This window comes from Fundulus heteroclitus, unplaced genomic scaffold (genome assembly GCF_011125445.2).
Source record: "Fundulus heteroclitus isolate FHET01 unplaced genomic scaffold, MU-UCD_Fhet_4.1 scaffold_99, whole genome shotgun sequence".
NCBI classification, from domain to species: Eukaryota; Metazoa; Chordata; class Actinopteri; order Cyprinodontiformes; family Fundulidae; genus Fundulus; species Fundulus heteroclitus.
In genome coordinates this window covers 609,388-625,267 of record NW_023397461.1, presented here as the reverse complement: position 1 = coordinate 625,267, position 15,880 = coordinate 609,388, and the positions used below count along the sequence as shown (strand labels likewise).

Genomic DNA, 15,880 nt, shown 5'->3' with positions numbered 1-15,880 from the left:
TTATGAGCTCCAGGCTTTCCAGGAGAAACACTTTCCTGTGTTTCCATGACGGATCCTCTCGTCCAGCACCGGGTTCTGGAGATCCAGCGTGATCCGGTCTGATCACCAGTCTGGATCAGTTTCTGTTTCTGAGCCATAAAAACAAGCTTTGGTTCTTCTGCTAGTTGAAGGCCGTCCTTACTCACCACAGACGTGTTTCCCTCAGCGTTCTCCTTCAGTTCTACCTTTTTATCTGCAGCTGATTTACAGTCATTCTCCACGGGGTGGGAAATATTAGCAGGAGGTCGTTTAAGTTATTCTGATCAGGGCTCAGAATCACAGCTGGATATAATATAAAGGAATATTAGACTAATTACATGTCAGCTTACTGCTGCTGGCAGTTCTAATAAATGCAGACTGTGCCGTAACGAGCGAACAGGCGCAGCAGAACCTCACGCTTCAGCTAGCTTCTCTGTTCGTTGTTAGATTATAAATCAGAAACTGTGGTTTGGTGTGAATATAACAGCCATTTGTATTTATGATGGAAAAAAGTTTGATTTTAAAGCAGAATCAGAGAGTTGGAGTTATTTTATGAATTATGTCCTGTTACCATGATGCTTCACGGTCAATCTCCTCCAGACCTCCCTGAATGACAGCAGAACCTCTCACTGACCGGCACGCCGTCTTCTCCACACCAGCCAGACTGATGGAACCTTATTGTTCGTCTAGAGGCATAAAAACATGCGTTTGGTAACAGAACTGGTCCAGGAACAGGAGAAGGTTCTGCTGCTCTGCTGCTTTCTTGTTCTGAGTGTGAAGGAACTTTAAGAGGAGGACATAACCGGGTCACAGTCAGGTGCTTCACATCGTGAAAACCTCTCTGCTGTCATAATTACAGCATAATGACCAGCATCGTAACATTCACTAAAACATTTAGGCTTTACAACTTTGGAACAAAATGTAACAAACGGAAGTAGGCGGCGCTCAGGCGGGTTCGGGGTTTGGACCTGTCGGAACCGGAGGCTTCAGCAGAACTTTCCCAACATCCAGTCCAGGAAACCAGCGGCTGCTCGTTCAGCGCAGGCTGGCCGGGACACAACCTGCCAGACCAAACTCGGGGCGCACATCACTTCCGCTGACGTCAACAACAGAAGGGGCGGGGCCTCTGAGAGCCATCCAACCAGAAAGAAGGCGTCCTGCCTCAGCGGAACGCCATTGGCTGAAAGTTTGTCCTCCTGCGCTTCCTATATAAACACCGACCTGCCGGAGGCTCCAACCGTCTCCGGTACCGGGCGACTAGCGGCAGCATGTCGGTGGACAGCGTGTTCCGGACCCGCTCCCTCGGTGTGGCCGCCGAGGGGCTGCCCGACCAGTACGCCGACGGCAAGGCGGCCAAAGTGTGGGAGCTGTACATCGGAGACCTCCAGAGCCGGACCCAGGAGTACAAGAGCTGGCTGGTGGCCCTGCTCAGGCGGCACGGCGTGCGCAGGGTGCTGGACGTGGCCTGCGGTACCGGGTGAGTTCGGTTCGGTTCGGTTCGGCCCGGTTCGGTTCGGCCCGGTCCGGTCCGGTCCGGAGCAGCGAGGACAAGCAGCGGATGAGAAGTTCAGCTCAGAGCAGCTGTCACGGTTCCAGCGTTTAAAGTCAGCAGGAGAATAAATGATGGACTTTATTAATTATTAGCCAGACGGTGGATAAACAAATCAGACCTTTGACATCAGTAATTAATTCTAATAAATTTTATTTATTAAGCGCCGATTGATTAAACGTCATCACTTTACAAAGTCAGAATCAATCAGATTATAATTAGTGTCTGACTGTCTGCAGAGAGCAGATACCTGCCTAACATGCATACGACGTGTTGTAGGGCTGCCTGCTCATTATGACGTCATCATGACGTCACTGTGGCGTCACAGGGAGCGGCAGACGAGGCTGCAAAGAAAGCTACTAGAGGCTCATGAATAGATTTGGCTGTAAATGTTAGAACAGCAGTTAGAATGTTACTGAAAGGGAAAATGGAGAATAAATGAGAACATTAATTAATTCTTTTAATTTCAGGGAACGTAGTAGAACTGAGGAACCAGGAGAACCCGTGGCGTTAGAACATGAGCAAGAAAGGCTGCAGGTCATCAGAACCTGGTTCTGTTCAGTTAGACAGAACCGAGCCGTCCGTCTGGGCTCAGGGCCGGGGCGGACTCCCAGGCCTCCTGAGCTCCATGAGACCAGAACCCAGAACCTCGTTTATTTCAGTAATCCGGGTCAAGCTGGATTGGACCGGTCCAGATGACGTCAGCGGTTCTGGTCATCTTGGTGATTCTGGCTGAACGCTAAGAATATTCCTACAAAAATGATTTTAATCCACAAATGTTCCCTTCTGACAAAGTTCTGACCCACGCGGAACCAGAGACAACATCAGAACCATCTTACTGGGCCACGGCGAAAAGAACCGGACTGCTGCTCGGTGCTGCAAAGTCCAGTTTTACTTTCATTGGGAGATCAAGGTCCCAGAGTTTGTTCTGGGCTCTGCTGGTTCTGGTCCACAGAACCTTATCCAGTCCACTGTCACTGCAGCCATCTCCCAGATACCGAACAGAACCCGGACATTAGCTGAACACCAGAATCCTCAACATGTTCTGAGACCCAGAACACTGTGTGGATCGGACCTGTAGGATATATGAGGCCCACTTAGTTGAGTTGTTGAAATAAATTCTTCAGAGGCAGCTGGATACAGAGTTCTGGGTGGGTTCTGATGGGTTCTGATGAGTTCTGGGTGGGTTCTGGTGAGTTCTGATGGGTTCTGGGTGGGTTCTAATGAGTTCTGATGAGTTCTAATGAGTTCTGGGTGGGTTCTAATGAGTTCTGATGAGTCCTGGGTGGGTTCTGGTCTGCACAGGTTCAGGTGCATACCTGCTTTAATGGCTATGGACCTCCATTGGTTCTTCACAGGTTCTCCTGTGTTCTGCATTGGTTCTTCACAGGTTCTCCTGTGTTCTGCATTGGTTCTTCACAGGTTCTCCTGTGTGTTCTGCATTGGTTCTTCATGGGTTCTCCTGTGTTCTGCATTGGTTCTTCATGGGTTCTCCTGTGTTCTGCAGAGTTGACTCCATCATGCTGGTGGAGGAGGGCTTCAGCCTGGTCAGCGTTGACGCCAGCGATAAGATGCTGAAGTACGCGCTGAAGACCCGCTGGAACCGCAGGAAGGAGGCCGCCTTCGACCAGTGGGGTAGGACTTGGTTCTCACCTTCTCCTGGTTCTCCATGTTCTCCTGGTTCTCACCTTCTCCTGGTTCTCTATGTTCTCCTGTTTCTCCTCGTTCTCACGTTCTCCTGGTTTTCTCTATGTTCTCCATGTTGTCACATTCCCCTGGTTCTCCACGTTCTCCTGCTTCTCACCTTCTCCTGTTTCTCCTCGTTCTCACGTTCTCCTGTTTTTCTCCACGTTCTCCTGGTTCCCCTGGTTCTCCACGTTCTCCACGTTCTCCTGGTTCTCCACGTTCTCCTGGTTCTCCACGTTCCCCTGGTTCTCCACGTTCTCCTGTTTCTCACCTTCTCCTGGTTCTCTATGTTCTCCTGTTTCTCCTGGTTCTCACCTTCTCCTGGTTCTCACCTTCTCCTGGTTCTCTATGTTCTCCTGGTTCTCACCTTCTCCTGGTTCTCACCTTCTCCTGGTTCTCTATGTTCTCCTGGTTCTCTATGTTCTCCTGGTTCTCACCTTCTCCTGGTTCTCACCTTCTCCTGTTTCTCCTCGTTCTCACATTCTCCTGGTTCTCCACGTTCTCCTGTTTCTCCTCGTTCTCACGTTCTCCTGTTTTTCTCCACGTTCTCCTGGTTCCCCTTGTTCTCCACGTTCTCCTGCCGGACCTTCAGTGATCGAAGAGGCCAACTGGCTGACTCTCCCTGAAGACGTGGAGAAACCGGCCGAAGGCTTCGACGCCGTCATCTGCCTGGGGAACTCCTTCGCCCACCTGCCGGACTTCAAAGGTTCTGACCCTGTTCTGGTTCTGTGTGTGTGCGGAACGTTCTGATGATGTCAGCAGTTCCCTCTCGTTCTCGCAGGAGACCAGAGCGAGCAGAAGCTGGCTCTGAACAACATTGCCAGCATGGTGCGGCCCGGCGGCATTCTCATCATCGACCACCGTAACTACGACTACATCCTGGAGACGGGCCGCGCGCCGCAGGGCAAGAACATTTACTACAAGGTACGCCGGTTCCTCCACCTGCAGAACGTTCTGCACACACACGGAACCAGACTCGTCCAGACCAGCTCCTCAGGTGTGAAGGAGCAGAAATAATCCTGCTTCACGTCACATTTCTCAGCTGAGCCGGCTGGTGGAGCTCAGCCTGGTCAGCTGATCCTCCTAAACCCCCCCCCCTCCTCCCCCTGTGGTTCTAAGTAAGGTTCCCCTTTAGAAATAAAGGTTCCTGATCCTACTCCACCAAATCATTAGAACTCTGCAGCTGAAGCTAATCTGACCTCATTCTGACATAAACTTCCACGCTCAGCTGGCCTTAATGCTTTTTATGCTGATGCTTCACTTTTCCTCCTTTTATTTCTTTAGCTCTGAAATCGGCCTCAACCATTAAGCAGTCATAACTAGTGATGGTCCGGTAACACCGATGCGTCGAGCTCATGGAGCAGAACCCGTGTGGATGTGCGTATCGCTGTGGGAACGTCACATGACCGATACAGGAACTGTTTGAACTGACGCACCAAACTGTTTCTGATCCCTCTAAGCTGCACGCCTGTGCATTCACACACAGCAGAGCTGAAATCCAAGCTGATCTGTAAACAAAATAACGGTTAATAATGGTTAATTTTTAACCATTCTGCTACTCTGGTGTGACGGTGTACCACGGTCTGATCAGTGAGCGGCAGGTTCTGATCGTAGCGCACCGCTGACTGATGGGTGGAGCAGACGCCTTTATGGTCGCGCTGTGCGTCTTTGTTCTGAGCGTCATTTCAGAAAAACGGCTGATCTAGCCTGAGTAGAAAGCTGCTGCTCTGAGTTCTACATCACTCTGTCATTCTCAGTGTTTCTGATTTCAGAACAGATATCAGTCAGGTAACTAAACATCAATCATTAAACGTGAGCATGAAAAAAATCCTGATCACTGGAAGCAAATAACGTGATTCACCATGGCAACGACAGGAAATAAGATTGGAAGTGCGACTGTCCTACGAGTAGAATTAGAAAGATTTAAATAAGGCGTATGGACAATATTAAACCATAAGAAACAATGTTGCTGCTGCTGAAAACCACAAGAGAGAATTGTTGAAAAAGTCAATGCATGCGCGATATGAAAGTTATGTGATGGAGAATTAAAGCTGTTTTCTCACACTTCACTCATTCAATACAAAAGGGGGAGTGTGTGTGGGGGGGGGGCATTGATTACTAAAAGCATTGAAAGGACATGGCAGCAAATCATGATGAAGTGCAGTCAACTAAAGCGTTAATTGGCTATATTCAACACATGCAATAAATGAAGGGATGGTGTGTGTTATTGAAATAACTGATATGTTCATATTTTTGCCATTGTTCACCAATCCTTCTATAAATGAGTTGGCACTGATTGTCTTCTCGGGGTTTAATTTGTGCCTACCTCACTTTATATTAACCACATAGGCTCTATAGAATGGAAAATTAAAGCTGGAAGTGCCAACATTTAATACAGAATAAATTATTGCTTTCATTCTGGAACACCTTTAAACTATAACTGAGTAACATTTCTGACAGCACAACATGCAGTTGCCTCTGAAAGATTTTCTGCATCTCCTACGTTATTAAAAAGCTGCCGATGGCATAAAAATGAAGCGCAGCACAGAGAAATTGTTCAGAACTGAGAACGTTCCCTCGTTGTGCCACAGCTGATGCCATCCAGGAGGTGCACAGATATTTGGCAGAGGGTCCCAGGATCCTTTGATATACTGGAAAAACCAAAAGACACGCTGTCCAAACCTTCCAGCTTTCATTAGAATTTCTCTGCTCTCTAGCATCATCTGTGCCGTGTGAGCGGCTGTGTTCTACAGCTGGAGAAGTGATATCAAAAAAAGCGTAACAGACTCAATATTGGCTTCTTTTTTTGAATAAAAATGTGTTTAAAAAAAAAAAAAAAAAAAGCCGGTCCACAATCATCCTAATTCACAACAGGTTTAGGTTATTATGTTATGATACAGGTTGACATTATTTATTGGCTGTATCTAAAAAAATAAAAAAATTAATAAAAGATATTTAAAATTCAAATGAAAATATAAAATAATACAATGCAACATACAATGACTTAAATTGTATTATTGTGTATACTGGTTCATCAAATCAGTGTCAGTTAACTCTGTCAACCAGGTTGCCTGTAGTGATTTTTAACGTCCAGCAGGTGTCAGTATTCAGTGACACAGTATCACAGTTTGCTTCATGACGCCTCATCGACCATCACTAGTCATAATCAATGCATAGATCACATAAAAGCTTGTTAAAGTCAATTAAAGATTTTTTTGTAAATACTGTCAGTTTGTTTATGGCCTTTTAACTCAATTCCCAAATATTCTAAAGAGTCACATTTCCAATGAAAAGTTTCTCACGGTTCAGTGAATCATGAAGTATTGCAGCTTATCTTTTCTATTTTAACCTAATTAATTGTCGTTAGGAGGCGCTGATCCAGTTAGTCCAGGTGATTGGTTCTGGTCCTCCAACCATCTTTCAGTTAGAAACATAATGTTCATCATTTGCTGATAAACCTGATATTTAGCAGAGCCAGTCTCTGCCTTGGTGCTAGTCGCTCTAAGAAAATAATACACCACCGACTCTGAGATAATCTAAACGTCTGAGCAGGACCCTCAGCCCAGAGCGGTGCCGCCCCGGCCCAGCCCACCGGCCCACCGCCCCAGCCCAGAGCGGTGCCGCCCCGGCCCAGCCCGCCGCCCCAGCCCAGAGCGGTGCCGGCCCACCGCCCCGGCCCACTGCCCCCTCATTGTGATTTAGTTCTTAACCAGGCGTGCTGTGAGCCGTTTTATCTCTATTCTTATTAACGGTAGGTTAACGTGATCAGCTGAGGGGCTGTAGCCTGCAAACAGCTTCAGTTTAATGTGGACGACACGTTTATGTGAATGGATGAATTCACAAAGTGGCTAAAGAAATTAACCTTAAATTCATTTACTATCCATCAGCTGATTTAAACTACGACGGACATAAAATCATCCAGAAAAGATCAATTGTTCCAAACAGCGCCGCTCGCTTCCATCTCTCAGCAAACATTCTCAGTGGTTCTGCAGAACCAGAGGGAAGCAGCATGAGTCCAGACTTTTGGCCTCCCTAACATCTGTGGGTTTTAATGTTGGACATTCCTGGTGGACCTGGATCAGAACCCATCAGAACCCATCAGAACCCACAACCAGCAGCAGCAGCCATGTGACTGCAGCTGCTCAGCTGACAGCCAGGCTGCTCGTATCGTTTCATCCAACATCTCCATCTGGAGCTCCCACGCTTTAGACGCATGCTAACAAGCCGTAGGTCCACAGCCTGATCCTGCTCAGCAGAACCGCCTCTGGGTTTATCTCAGCAAGCTTCAGCAGAACCGACCCAGAACCGACCCGACCCGCAGCTCTGAAGGCCTCCTGTCAGCAGGAGAGGCCACCAGGATGCTTTAATCAAACCTCCACTTACTGACACGAATGGAAATTAATAACTGATTTATTGTTAGAAAAGCTCCATTTTGTCATTTAAAGTAATACAATTATAGCAAATTGTTACATATTATCCAAGTTAGAATAAAGATTTTTATCTTTATTTCCTTCTAAAAATGAGTGCTTGTGTAACAGCCCATTAAATCATAGCTATGTATGTATTATCTTTCATGTATTTATATGTTGTGTAATATATTTATAGATCAGGTATTGTGCATTTTATATATATATATATATATATATATATATATATATATATATATATATATATATATATATATATATATATATATATATATATATATATATATATATATATATATTTATTATTATTATTATTATTATTATTATTATTATTATTATTATTATTTTGAATTCATTGCAGATCATCTGATTACTGTTATATTTTTATATTCTAAGCAGCTGAAGTAGTTTCTCCAGACGGGAGCTTAAGCAGAACCTCTCTGCTGCACTGACCCGCTCCGCCGTTGTGTTGCAGAGCGACCTGACCCAGGACATCAGCACCTCGGTTCTGTGGGTCAACAGCAAGCCCCACATGATCACTCTGGACTACACCATCCAGGTGCCCCAGGCGGCCCTGCAGAAGCTTCCTGAAGTCAGGTGAGCATCAGGAAACCTGTTCTGGTCAGCTCTGAGAGAACATAGAGGTGTGTCTCTATGATCTCTGCTTCTCCACCTAGAACTACTAGACAGTAGAGGTTCTGGTTCTGATTGGGAGAACCCATAGATTGTTTCCATGGTTTTGATCTCCCGCTCTGACAGCCGTGTTCGGCCCTCCTGAGCTCTCACTGAATTCATTTAAGTCAGAAAATCGGCTGAGGAATTATTTTGGTGCTTTATTGAAACAGCAATAATCTGATTTACAGTTTGTGTTAACCAAAGATTTCCCATGTAAGGCTTGAAAGCAACAGATAATGGAACTTACTGGCCACTTTAGGGAACTCACAGGCCACTTTCTAGAACCTAAAAGCTGTTGTGTGGAACAGATGTTGCTTTCTGCAGGTTTCTTTATCAGACATTTTTCCTGTTGTTGAACACAGACATTAATTTGGGAAACTTGGCGGTTACTTTCTGTACCAGGGGTCACAAGTTCCAGGTTACCAACTGGAACTTGTTGGTTTCAGGCTAGTTCTTCCTAAAAGTACAGCTTTTTGCCAGGGCTAGTTAGGAACCTTCACTAGAACTTTCCTTTACAGGGAACCGCTTTAAAGTCTGATCTCTGGATTTGCTTAGATTTTGGTATAATTGCCAAAAGCCCATGTAACACTAATTTAGAAAGACTAGAAGGCACATGACATCAGAAGTCTAACTTTGTCTGCAGGAGCTGTTAATGATTAATGAAAAACCAACACAAAGGATATTGAACTGCTTTCAATATTATGCATTTTTAAAGCAGGGATACATAGACCCAAACAATATAAATACAATAAATATATACAGTACTGCATTTCCCCACCAGTCAGCACCACGTCTGACTGACACACATTTCAAAAGTCCATAGTTTGATTGTCCAGTTATCTGAGGTGAAAATGTCCAAATTGTGTCCAACGGAGAAGAGATGAACCATGAACTGTCTGTATGCTGACATGAGAGGGGAAATGCTCCAGACCACCAGCCTCCTACCAGACCAGCATGGAGGAACATCTGGGTCTCCTGGCCCAGCCAGATGTCAAACGCTCGCCATCCTATTAACCCTAAAAAGGGTCACCTGGCCTGTATGGATATAAATACCAGTCTGCTAGTTAACTAGAAACAGAAATGAATGCCATCCTCCACGTAATGGCATGGAGGAGCTCAGTCATCCGGGGAGGACTCAGAGTAGAGCCGCTGCTCCTCCACGTCCAGAGGAGCCAGTTGAGGTGGCTCGGGCATCTGGTCAGGATGCCTCCTGGACGCCTCCCTGGAGAGGTGTTCCGGGCACGTCCCACCGGGAGGAGACCCAGGGGAAGACCCAGGACACGCTGGAGGGACTATGTCTCTCTGCTGGGAACGCCTTGGGATTCCTCCTGAGGAGCTGGCCCAAGTGGCCGGGGAGAGGGACGTCTGGGCCTCCCTACTGAAGCTGCTCAGTAGGGAGGCCCAGTATTGACATGCCCCCCCCACCCACCCACCCCCAACTAATTTTTGTCCGGTGCCCCCCTGAAAAAACACTTGCCCCACCCTGGCCCCCCTGCTAAATTTGGTCTAGAACCACCACTGCCCACGACCCGACCCCGGATAAGAGGAAGACGATGGACGGACATCCACCATCTGGTCTTTCAGACAAAATAAAGACATCAGCATTTATATCAGCATCTTAAACACATGCTTTGAATTTAAGGAGTTAACTGTGTGACAATTGATAAAACAATTAGCATTGGCTACCACCACCAAGACGCTAAACAAACATTGTTCACTACTCACCAGTTCCATATATAGTTCAGTGAAAGGTAACTTCTTGGCTTCAAGCTCACTGGGTATGCACATCTGTATGATTTCTTCTTCTTCTTCTTCTTCTTCTTCTTCTTCTTCTTCTTGATTTTATTGGCAGTTGGCAACAAACCATCTGTATGATTTTATTATATTGTGAGTTCTTAATAAACAAAGAGTTGAGCTAATTGTTAGGAAGCACCAGCTGTGCCCTCACACCTGAATAACCCCTCCAGATGCCCTGATTGGCTGAATGCATCATGTGACTAATTGTCATTCTAACCAATGGAGCAGCAAGGCCGGATTAAAGGCAGTTTATACCCTGAGTTACAGCCAGGACTCATGTTTGTTGGGCTGTAACTAGTAAAGTCGCCATCATGGAACAGCTAGTTAGTGAAGTGAAGTCATCCTGGTCGTCCCTGCAGCCGTACGCACTGAGGCTGTCCTGCTTCATAAATGCTGATGCTGGCCTTTTATTAGTGCTTCTGTTGCTCTGCCTGCAGGAAAGTCAGAGTTCAGAGCTGCAGCTCCTCTGCCTCCAGACTCCGATTAGCTGCAGCCGTTGGTGTAGCCTGGTAGTTTTCAGGCTTGGAGCCTTCAGGGAACATCTGGAGCCAAGCTGAAGGCAGCAGAGTTGAGCTTAAAGCATGAAGGTGCACACGGCACCCTGAGGGGACGCTGTGGTGCTTCTTCAGGGAAATGTTCACAGATTGTCCTAAAACAGCCAGTAAAGTTCAGGAAAGCTAACCGTGAGGTCCACTGATGAGCAGCTGGAGCAGCTCTGTGGCTTCTTGCTGATTCTGGTTTTTAATCCTAACGTTTGGGACTCTCTCCCCAGCATGGAGACGGTGATGTTCTAATAGCCGGTTCTGTTGGTTCTCTGCAGTAAGTTCCGCCTGTCCTACTACCCTCACCGCCTGGAGAAGTTCAGCGAGCTGCTGATGGACGCCTTCAGCGGCGCCATGGAGCACACCGTCTACGGAGACTTCAAGGCCTACAGGCCGGCCCAGGCCCAGGCGCCGTGCTACTTCATCCACGTCTGCAGGAGGACCGCCTGAGGCCCGGGGGGGGGGGGCTTCTGGACGTCAGCCGCGCCGCCACCTTCCAGAACCACGGCCCAGAACCACGGTCCTGTGGAGGAACCTCTGAGCCGGTTCTGAGAACATCCATCTGCTTCATTTCCATAATGTGCTGCTTGCTTTTTAACGCGTTCTGGACCATTTGCTGCTTTAACATCAGAACCGGTGCTGCTCGGTGACCATGCTGCCGGCCGAGCCGTCAGGTTCTGGAATGTGTTCTGGTGCTGCTGGGTTCTGTCACCATGATCTTAAAGGTTTTTATGGACTGGTTTCTACCTGTTTTAGTCAAAATGGTTCTCTGTAAATGTTCCGATGATTCCGCCGGTACCGAGCCTCAGCTGGTCCGGTTAGAGGTACCGAGACCCGGTCCAACGTTCTGTTCAGTCCTCGTGTCTTAGCAGAACCTTAACTGGACTTTACATTTCAGCAGGTTTTCTTTATCTGAGCCGGCACCAGTCAGCTGGTAGCGGTACAAACCCAAACCCGACTGAGCCGGGCTGAACCGACCACAGCGTTGGTCTCACAGTAATTAAATTACTGATGGTGATTAATCTGCCAAAGGTGTTTAAAGACGTTTTAGAAATGCTGAGCTGTTCACTACCTCCCACTTTAATCACACAGGCGGTACCGAGGACCGGACCGGCCCGGCCCGTCCTGACACAATATTCTGATTTATCTGAGATCCGGGTGTGACGGCTCAGTGTGGTTCTGTGTTCAGATTCATGTGCTTTTAATAAAGGTCTTTGGGATATCAACCGGGTCATTGTCTGTGGGTCCAGGTTTGATCAGAACCATGTTGCTCTGCACCGGTGGCAACACGGTTCTGTGTCCCCCTCCACAGCAGGAGACGCTTCCTGGAACCCGATGGACCCACTTCCTGGTTCTGTGCAGCCGGGCCTGGAGGTTCCTGATGATCCAGATAATCCTGCCGGGTCTGTGACGACCGACCAGAACATCAGAGCGTCTTTTTTTTTTTTTCCCAGTGTCCTGTCTAGCAATGTGGCAATAAGAATTGATGTCTTAATGCCAAATATGGCGAAAGCTGTTTGCTCCACTTGTAAAAGCAAAATCTGTCGAGCTTTAATGCTCCGCTTGATTTATGCTTGTAAATAGCTTTATTGTGATTCCTGCAAGGAGAATTTCAAATTATATGGACATTACAATGGGAGAGTGAAGGAAGAACAAGAAGTGAAAGAGAAAGAAAAGGAAAAAAAGGAGTAGAGGTGAAAGAAAGAGGAGATAAAAGGGAGAGAATGATAAAACGTCCTCTGTCTGCTCCATCACCTGGAAAGAGACACAAAAAGAACAGCACAACCAACAGACATAAAGCAACAGATACACTCGAATAACACCTAGATGCCATTGCTAAATCATATGTATTATTATTTAAGCTGACATGTGTAATGTGATACTTGAGAAAAGAAAGTGAAAGAACATAAATAAAATAAATTATAAGATTACTGTATATAAGTGAACACTTAATACCTGGGACCCAGCACCAGTGGGAGATGTGAAAGTGCACTAGTTTAGGTGAAGATTATCCAGAAATAGCTTGATAGTGATTGTGGAGAACCAAAGACCCACCTTCCCCGAGCACAGAGGCAGGCGTCAGGGGACCCGTAACCCCGGACTCCCAAAGGGGTCCCTAAAGCAGGTCGCCCAGGAGGGGCCGACACAGGATATCTGCAACCCCCCCCCCAAGGAAGGAGCAGAGACGACCCCGAGGAAATCCCCCAGCCACCGCAATGCCGACGCCCTCAAGAGCCGCGGGGACGAGCCCGCATCGGAGCGTCTGTTACAGCAGTCGAGTTTAATGTTGAAGACGTGACTGAGATCCAGTTCTCCGGCTAACGGACCTCTGACCCGTCCAGAACAACAGGCCTGCAACCAGACACTATAAATCCCGTATTAAACAGGATTAACAGAGTTTCCTTTTTTCACCTCAGGAATATCGCCAAAATTAGAAACATTCTGTCCAGGAGTGATGCTGAAAAACTGGTCCATGCATTTGTTACTTCAAGGCTGGACTATTGTAATTCTTTACTATCAGGAAGTAAAAAATGCAGTTCAAAGCCTTCAGCTGATCCAAAATGCTGCAGCAAGAGTTCTGATGATGAAAATCAACCACAGGGATCATATTTCTTCAATTTTAGCTTCCCTTCATTGGCTTCCTGTTAAATCAAGAATAGAATTTAAAATTCTCCTTCTAACGTATAAAGCCCTTAATAATCAAGCTCCATCATATATCAGAGCTCTGATTACCCCGTATGTTCCTAACAGAGCACTTCGCTCTCAGACTGCAGGTCTGCTGGTGGTTCCTAGAGTCTCTAAAAGTAGAATGGGAGGCAGATCCTTTAGCTATCAGGCTCCTCTCCTGTGGAACCAACTCCCAGTTTTGGTCCGTGAGGCAGACACCCCGTCTACTTTTAAGACTAATGTTAAAACTTTCCTTTGTGACAAAGCTTCTAGTCAGAGTGGCTCATGTTACCCTGAGCTACCTCTATAGTTATGCTGCTATAGGCTTAGGCTGCTGGAGGACATCAGGGTCTATTTCTCTCACTCTGCTGAGTTCTCCTACTGCTCTCCAGATTTGCATTGCATTGAAATGACTGTTGTCATTTCAGCTTTTAACTTTTTCAATCAATCAAATTTTATTGTCAATTACAATTTGCATTGCAATCGAAAAATTTGTTCCAGTACAACCGTCCATCACATAAACAAACAAACATTTTGGGGGGAACGATTGACTGAGGCCTTGAGTTGCCAAGGAACGCAGGACCCCGCCTACACGGAGTTCACGAGGCGCTGCCCTTGAACTGTCGAAGGAAGAGCAACAACATGGGGGAAAGAGGGGAAGAAAAAAAGAGACAGATGTTTGCCTATTTATGCTCTCACCAATAAAGAGACAAACAACCGACACAAAAAAAAAACACCTGGGTCAATGTGAGCTTCTGAGCTTTCTGTGTCTCTGCTCTGTCTTCTCTACCATAGAAAGTACTCCTGGGTCAATGTGAGCTTCTGAGCTTTCTGTGTCTCTGCTCTGTCTTCTCTAACATAGAAAGTACTCCTGGGTCAATGTGAGCTTCTGAGCTTTCTGTGTCTCTGCTCTGTCTTCTCTACCATAGAAAGTACTCCTGGGTCAATGTGAGCTTCTGAGCTTTCTGTGTCTCTGCTCTGTCTTCTCTACCATAGAAAGTACTCCTGGGTCAATGTGAGCTTCTGAGCTTTCTGTATCTCTGCTCTGTCTTCTCTAACATAGAAAGTACTCCTGGGTCAATGTGAGCTTCTGAGCTTTCTGTGTCTCTGCTCTGTCTTCTCTACCATAGAAAGTACTCCTGGGTCAATGTGAGCTTCTGAGCTTTCTGTGTCTCTGCTCTGTCTTCTCTAACATAGAAAGTACTCCTGGGTCAATGTGAGCTTCTGAGCTTTCTGTGTCTCTGCTCTGTCTTCTCTAAGCCCCAGTGGGTGGAGGCAGATGAGCGTTCACACTGAGCCTGGTTCTGGTTCTGCTGGAGGTTCTCCTCCCTGTTAAAGGGGAGTTTTCCTCTCCACTGTCGCCTCATGCATGCTCAGTATGAGGGATTGCTGCAAAGCCATCAACAATGCAGACGACTGTCCACTGTGGCTCTACGCTCTTTCAGGAGGAGTGAATGCTGCTTGGAGAGACTTGATGCAACCTGCTGGGTTTCCTTAGAGAGGAAACTTTCTCACCAACCTGGAGGATCTGATGGAGTCTGACTTTAGAAAGTGACTTCAGATGATGTGATGTTAAATGGTGCTATATGAAATAAATTTTAAAATAAATTGAATTATTTCTTTCTATTCATTTTTGGCCCTCTGGTGGTTTTGACGTGACAAATTCGGCCCCCGGGTCCCAAATCTTGGACGCCCCGGCTTAGGCTGAAGATCAGCGGGATGAAACGGAGCCAGGACAGACACCGGTTCTGTCAGAACCGAACCAGCCAGCAGATTCGCTGTCTGGGTCTTAGAGGCTTTAAGGACGGTTGTCATGAACTTGTGGACAGCAGCCAGTCACAAGGTTCTGATGTAAGCTCAGCCTGAGATCAGCGCTTTATAAATAAAGATCCAAACTGGTGTGAAGAGTTAAGTTGTAATCAGAGCAGCTTCTGCTGACAGACATTTGAACTATTTCAAACTATTTTCACTTAAAAAAAAAACATTTCAGTTCTTGAGCTCCCACAGGGTTCTGCAGATTAAATTCAGGGTTCTGCTGATTAAATTCAGGGTTCTGCTGATTAAATTCAGGGTTCTGGAGAAGCAGCATCTGGAATCCGGGCCCAAAGTGCTGGACAGTGTGAGACCCGTGTTGAACACAAGAGGGAACCGTTTCCTCGTGTGTGGTGGTTCTGAAACGCCGTTTAACTCCTGCAGCTCTGATCAAGCTTCTGCAGAAAGCTGGGAGACATGAGGAAGAAGGTCCATCATCCATAAAGCTGAAGAGACAAATCTAGTCAGAATAGTTGAGAACCTGCTTTGAAATCCCAGCTGTGTGCCGTACTCAGAATATCTGAGCAGAACCCAGTCCAGAACCTCCTCCTGCAGCGCCTGTGCCTCATTTGATCCTTGCAGGGACCCTGATACACAAACCAGATGTGGGAAGTGTTTGCCAGATGTGGTTCTGCTGGTCCATGAGCGGGTTTACTGGGAGGATGGCTTTCACCGAGCTCTCATTGGGCCAAACCAAACAAGCAGAG

The 15,880-nt window shown here is 46.7% G+C and overlaps 1 protein-coding gene across 3 annotated transcripts; it reads left to right on the top strand.

The window, feature by feature from the left end:
- The first annotated feature begins 1,286 nt into the window (after positions 1-1,286).
- gnmt (glycine N-methyltransferase) lies at positions 1,287-11,227 on the top strand. Of its 3 annotated transcripts, none has more exon segments than NM_001309971.1 (6): positions 1,287-1,495; positions 3,075-3,202; positions 3,846-3,959; positions 4,035-4,177; positions 8,156-8,277; positions 10,973-11,144. In NM_001309971.1, coding segments are annotated over 6 exon segments (888 nt in total).
- Positions 11,228-15,880: the final 4,653 nt, after the last annotated feature.

Bases quoted from the DNA above. Each gene is read 5' to 3' on its own strand.
- gnmt (XM_036135047.1), top strand. From the start codon at position 2,895: ATGGCTATGGACCTCCATTG. The intron at 2,915-3,044 runs GTTCTTCACAGG...TGTTCTGCATTG, and splicing joins ATGGCTATGGACCTCCATTG to GTTCTTCATGGGTTCTCCTG. The intron at 3,203-3,845 runs GTAGGACTTGGT...CCGGACCTTCAG, and splicing joins GGCCGCCTTCGACCAGTGGG to TGATCGAAGAGGCCAACTGG.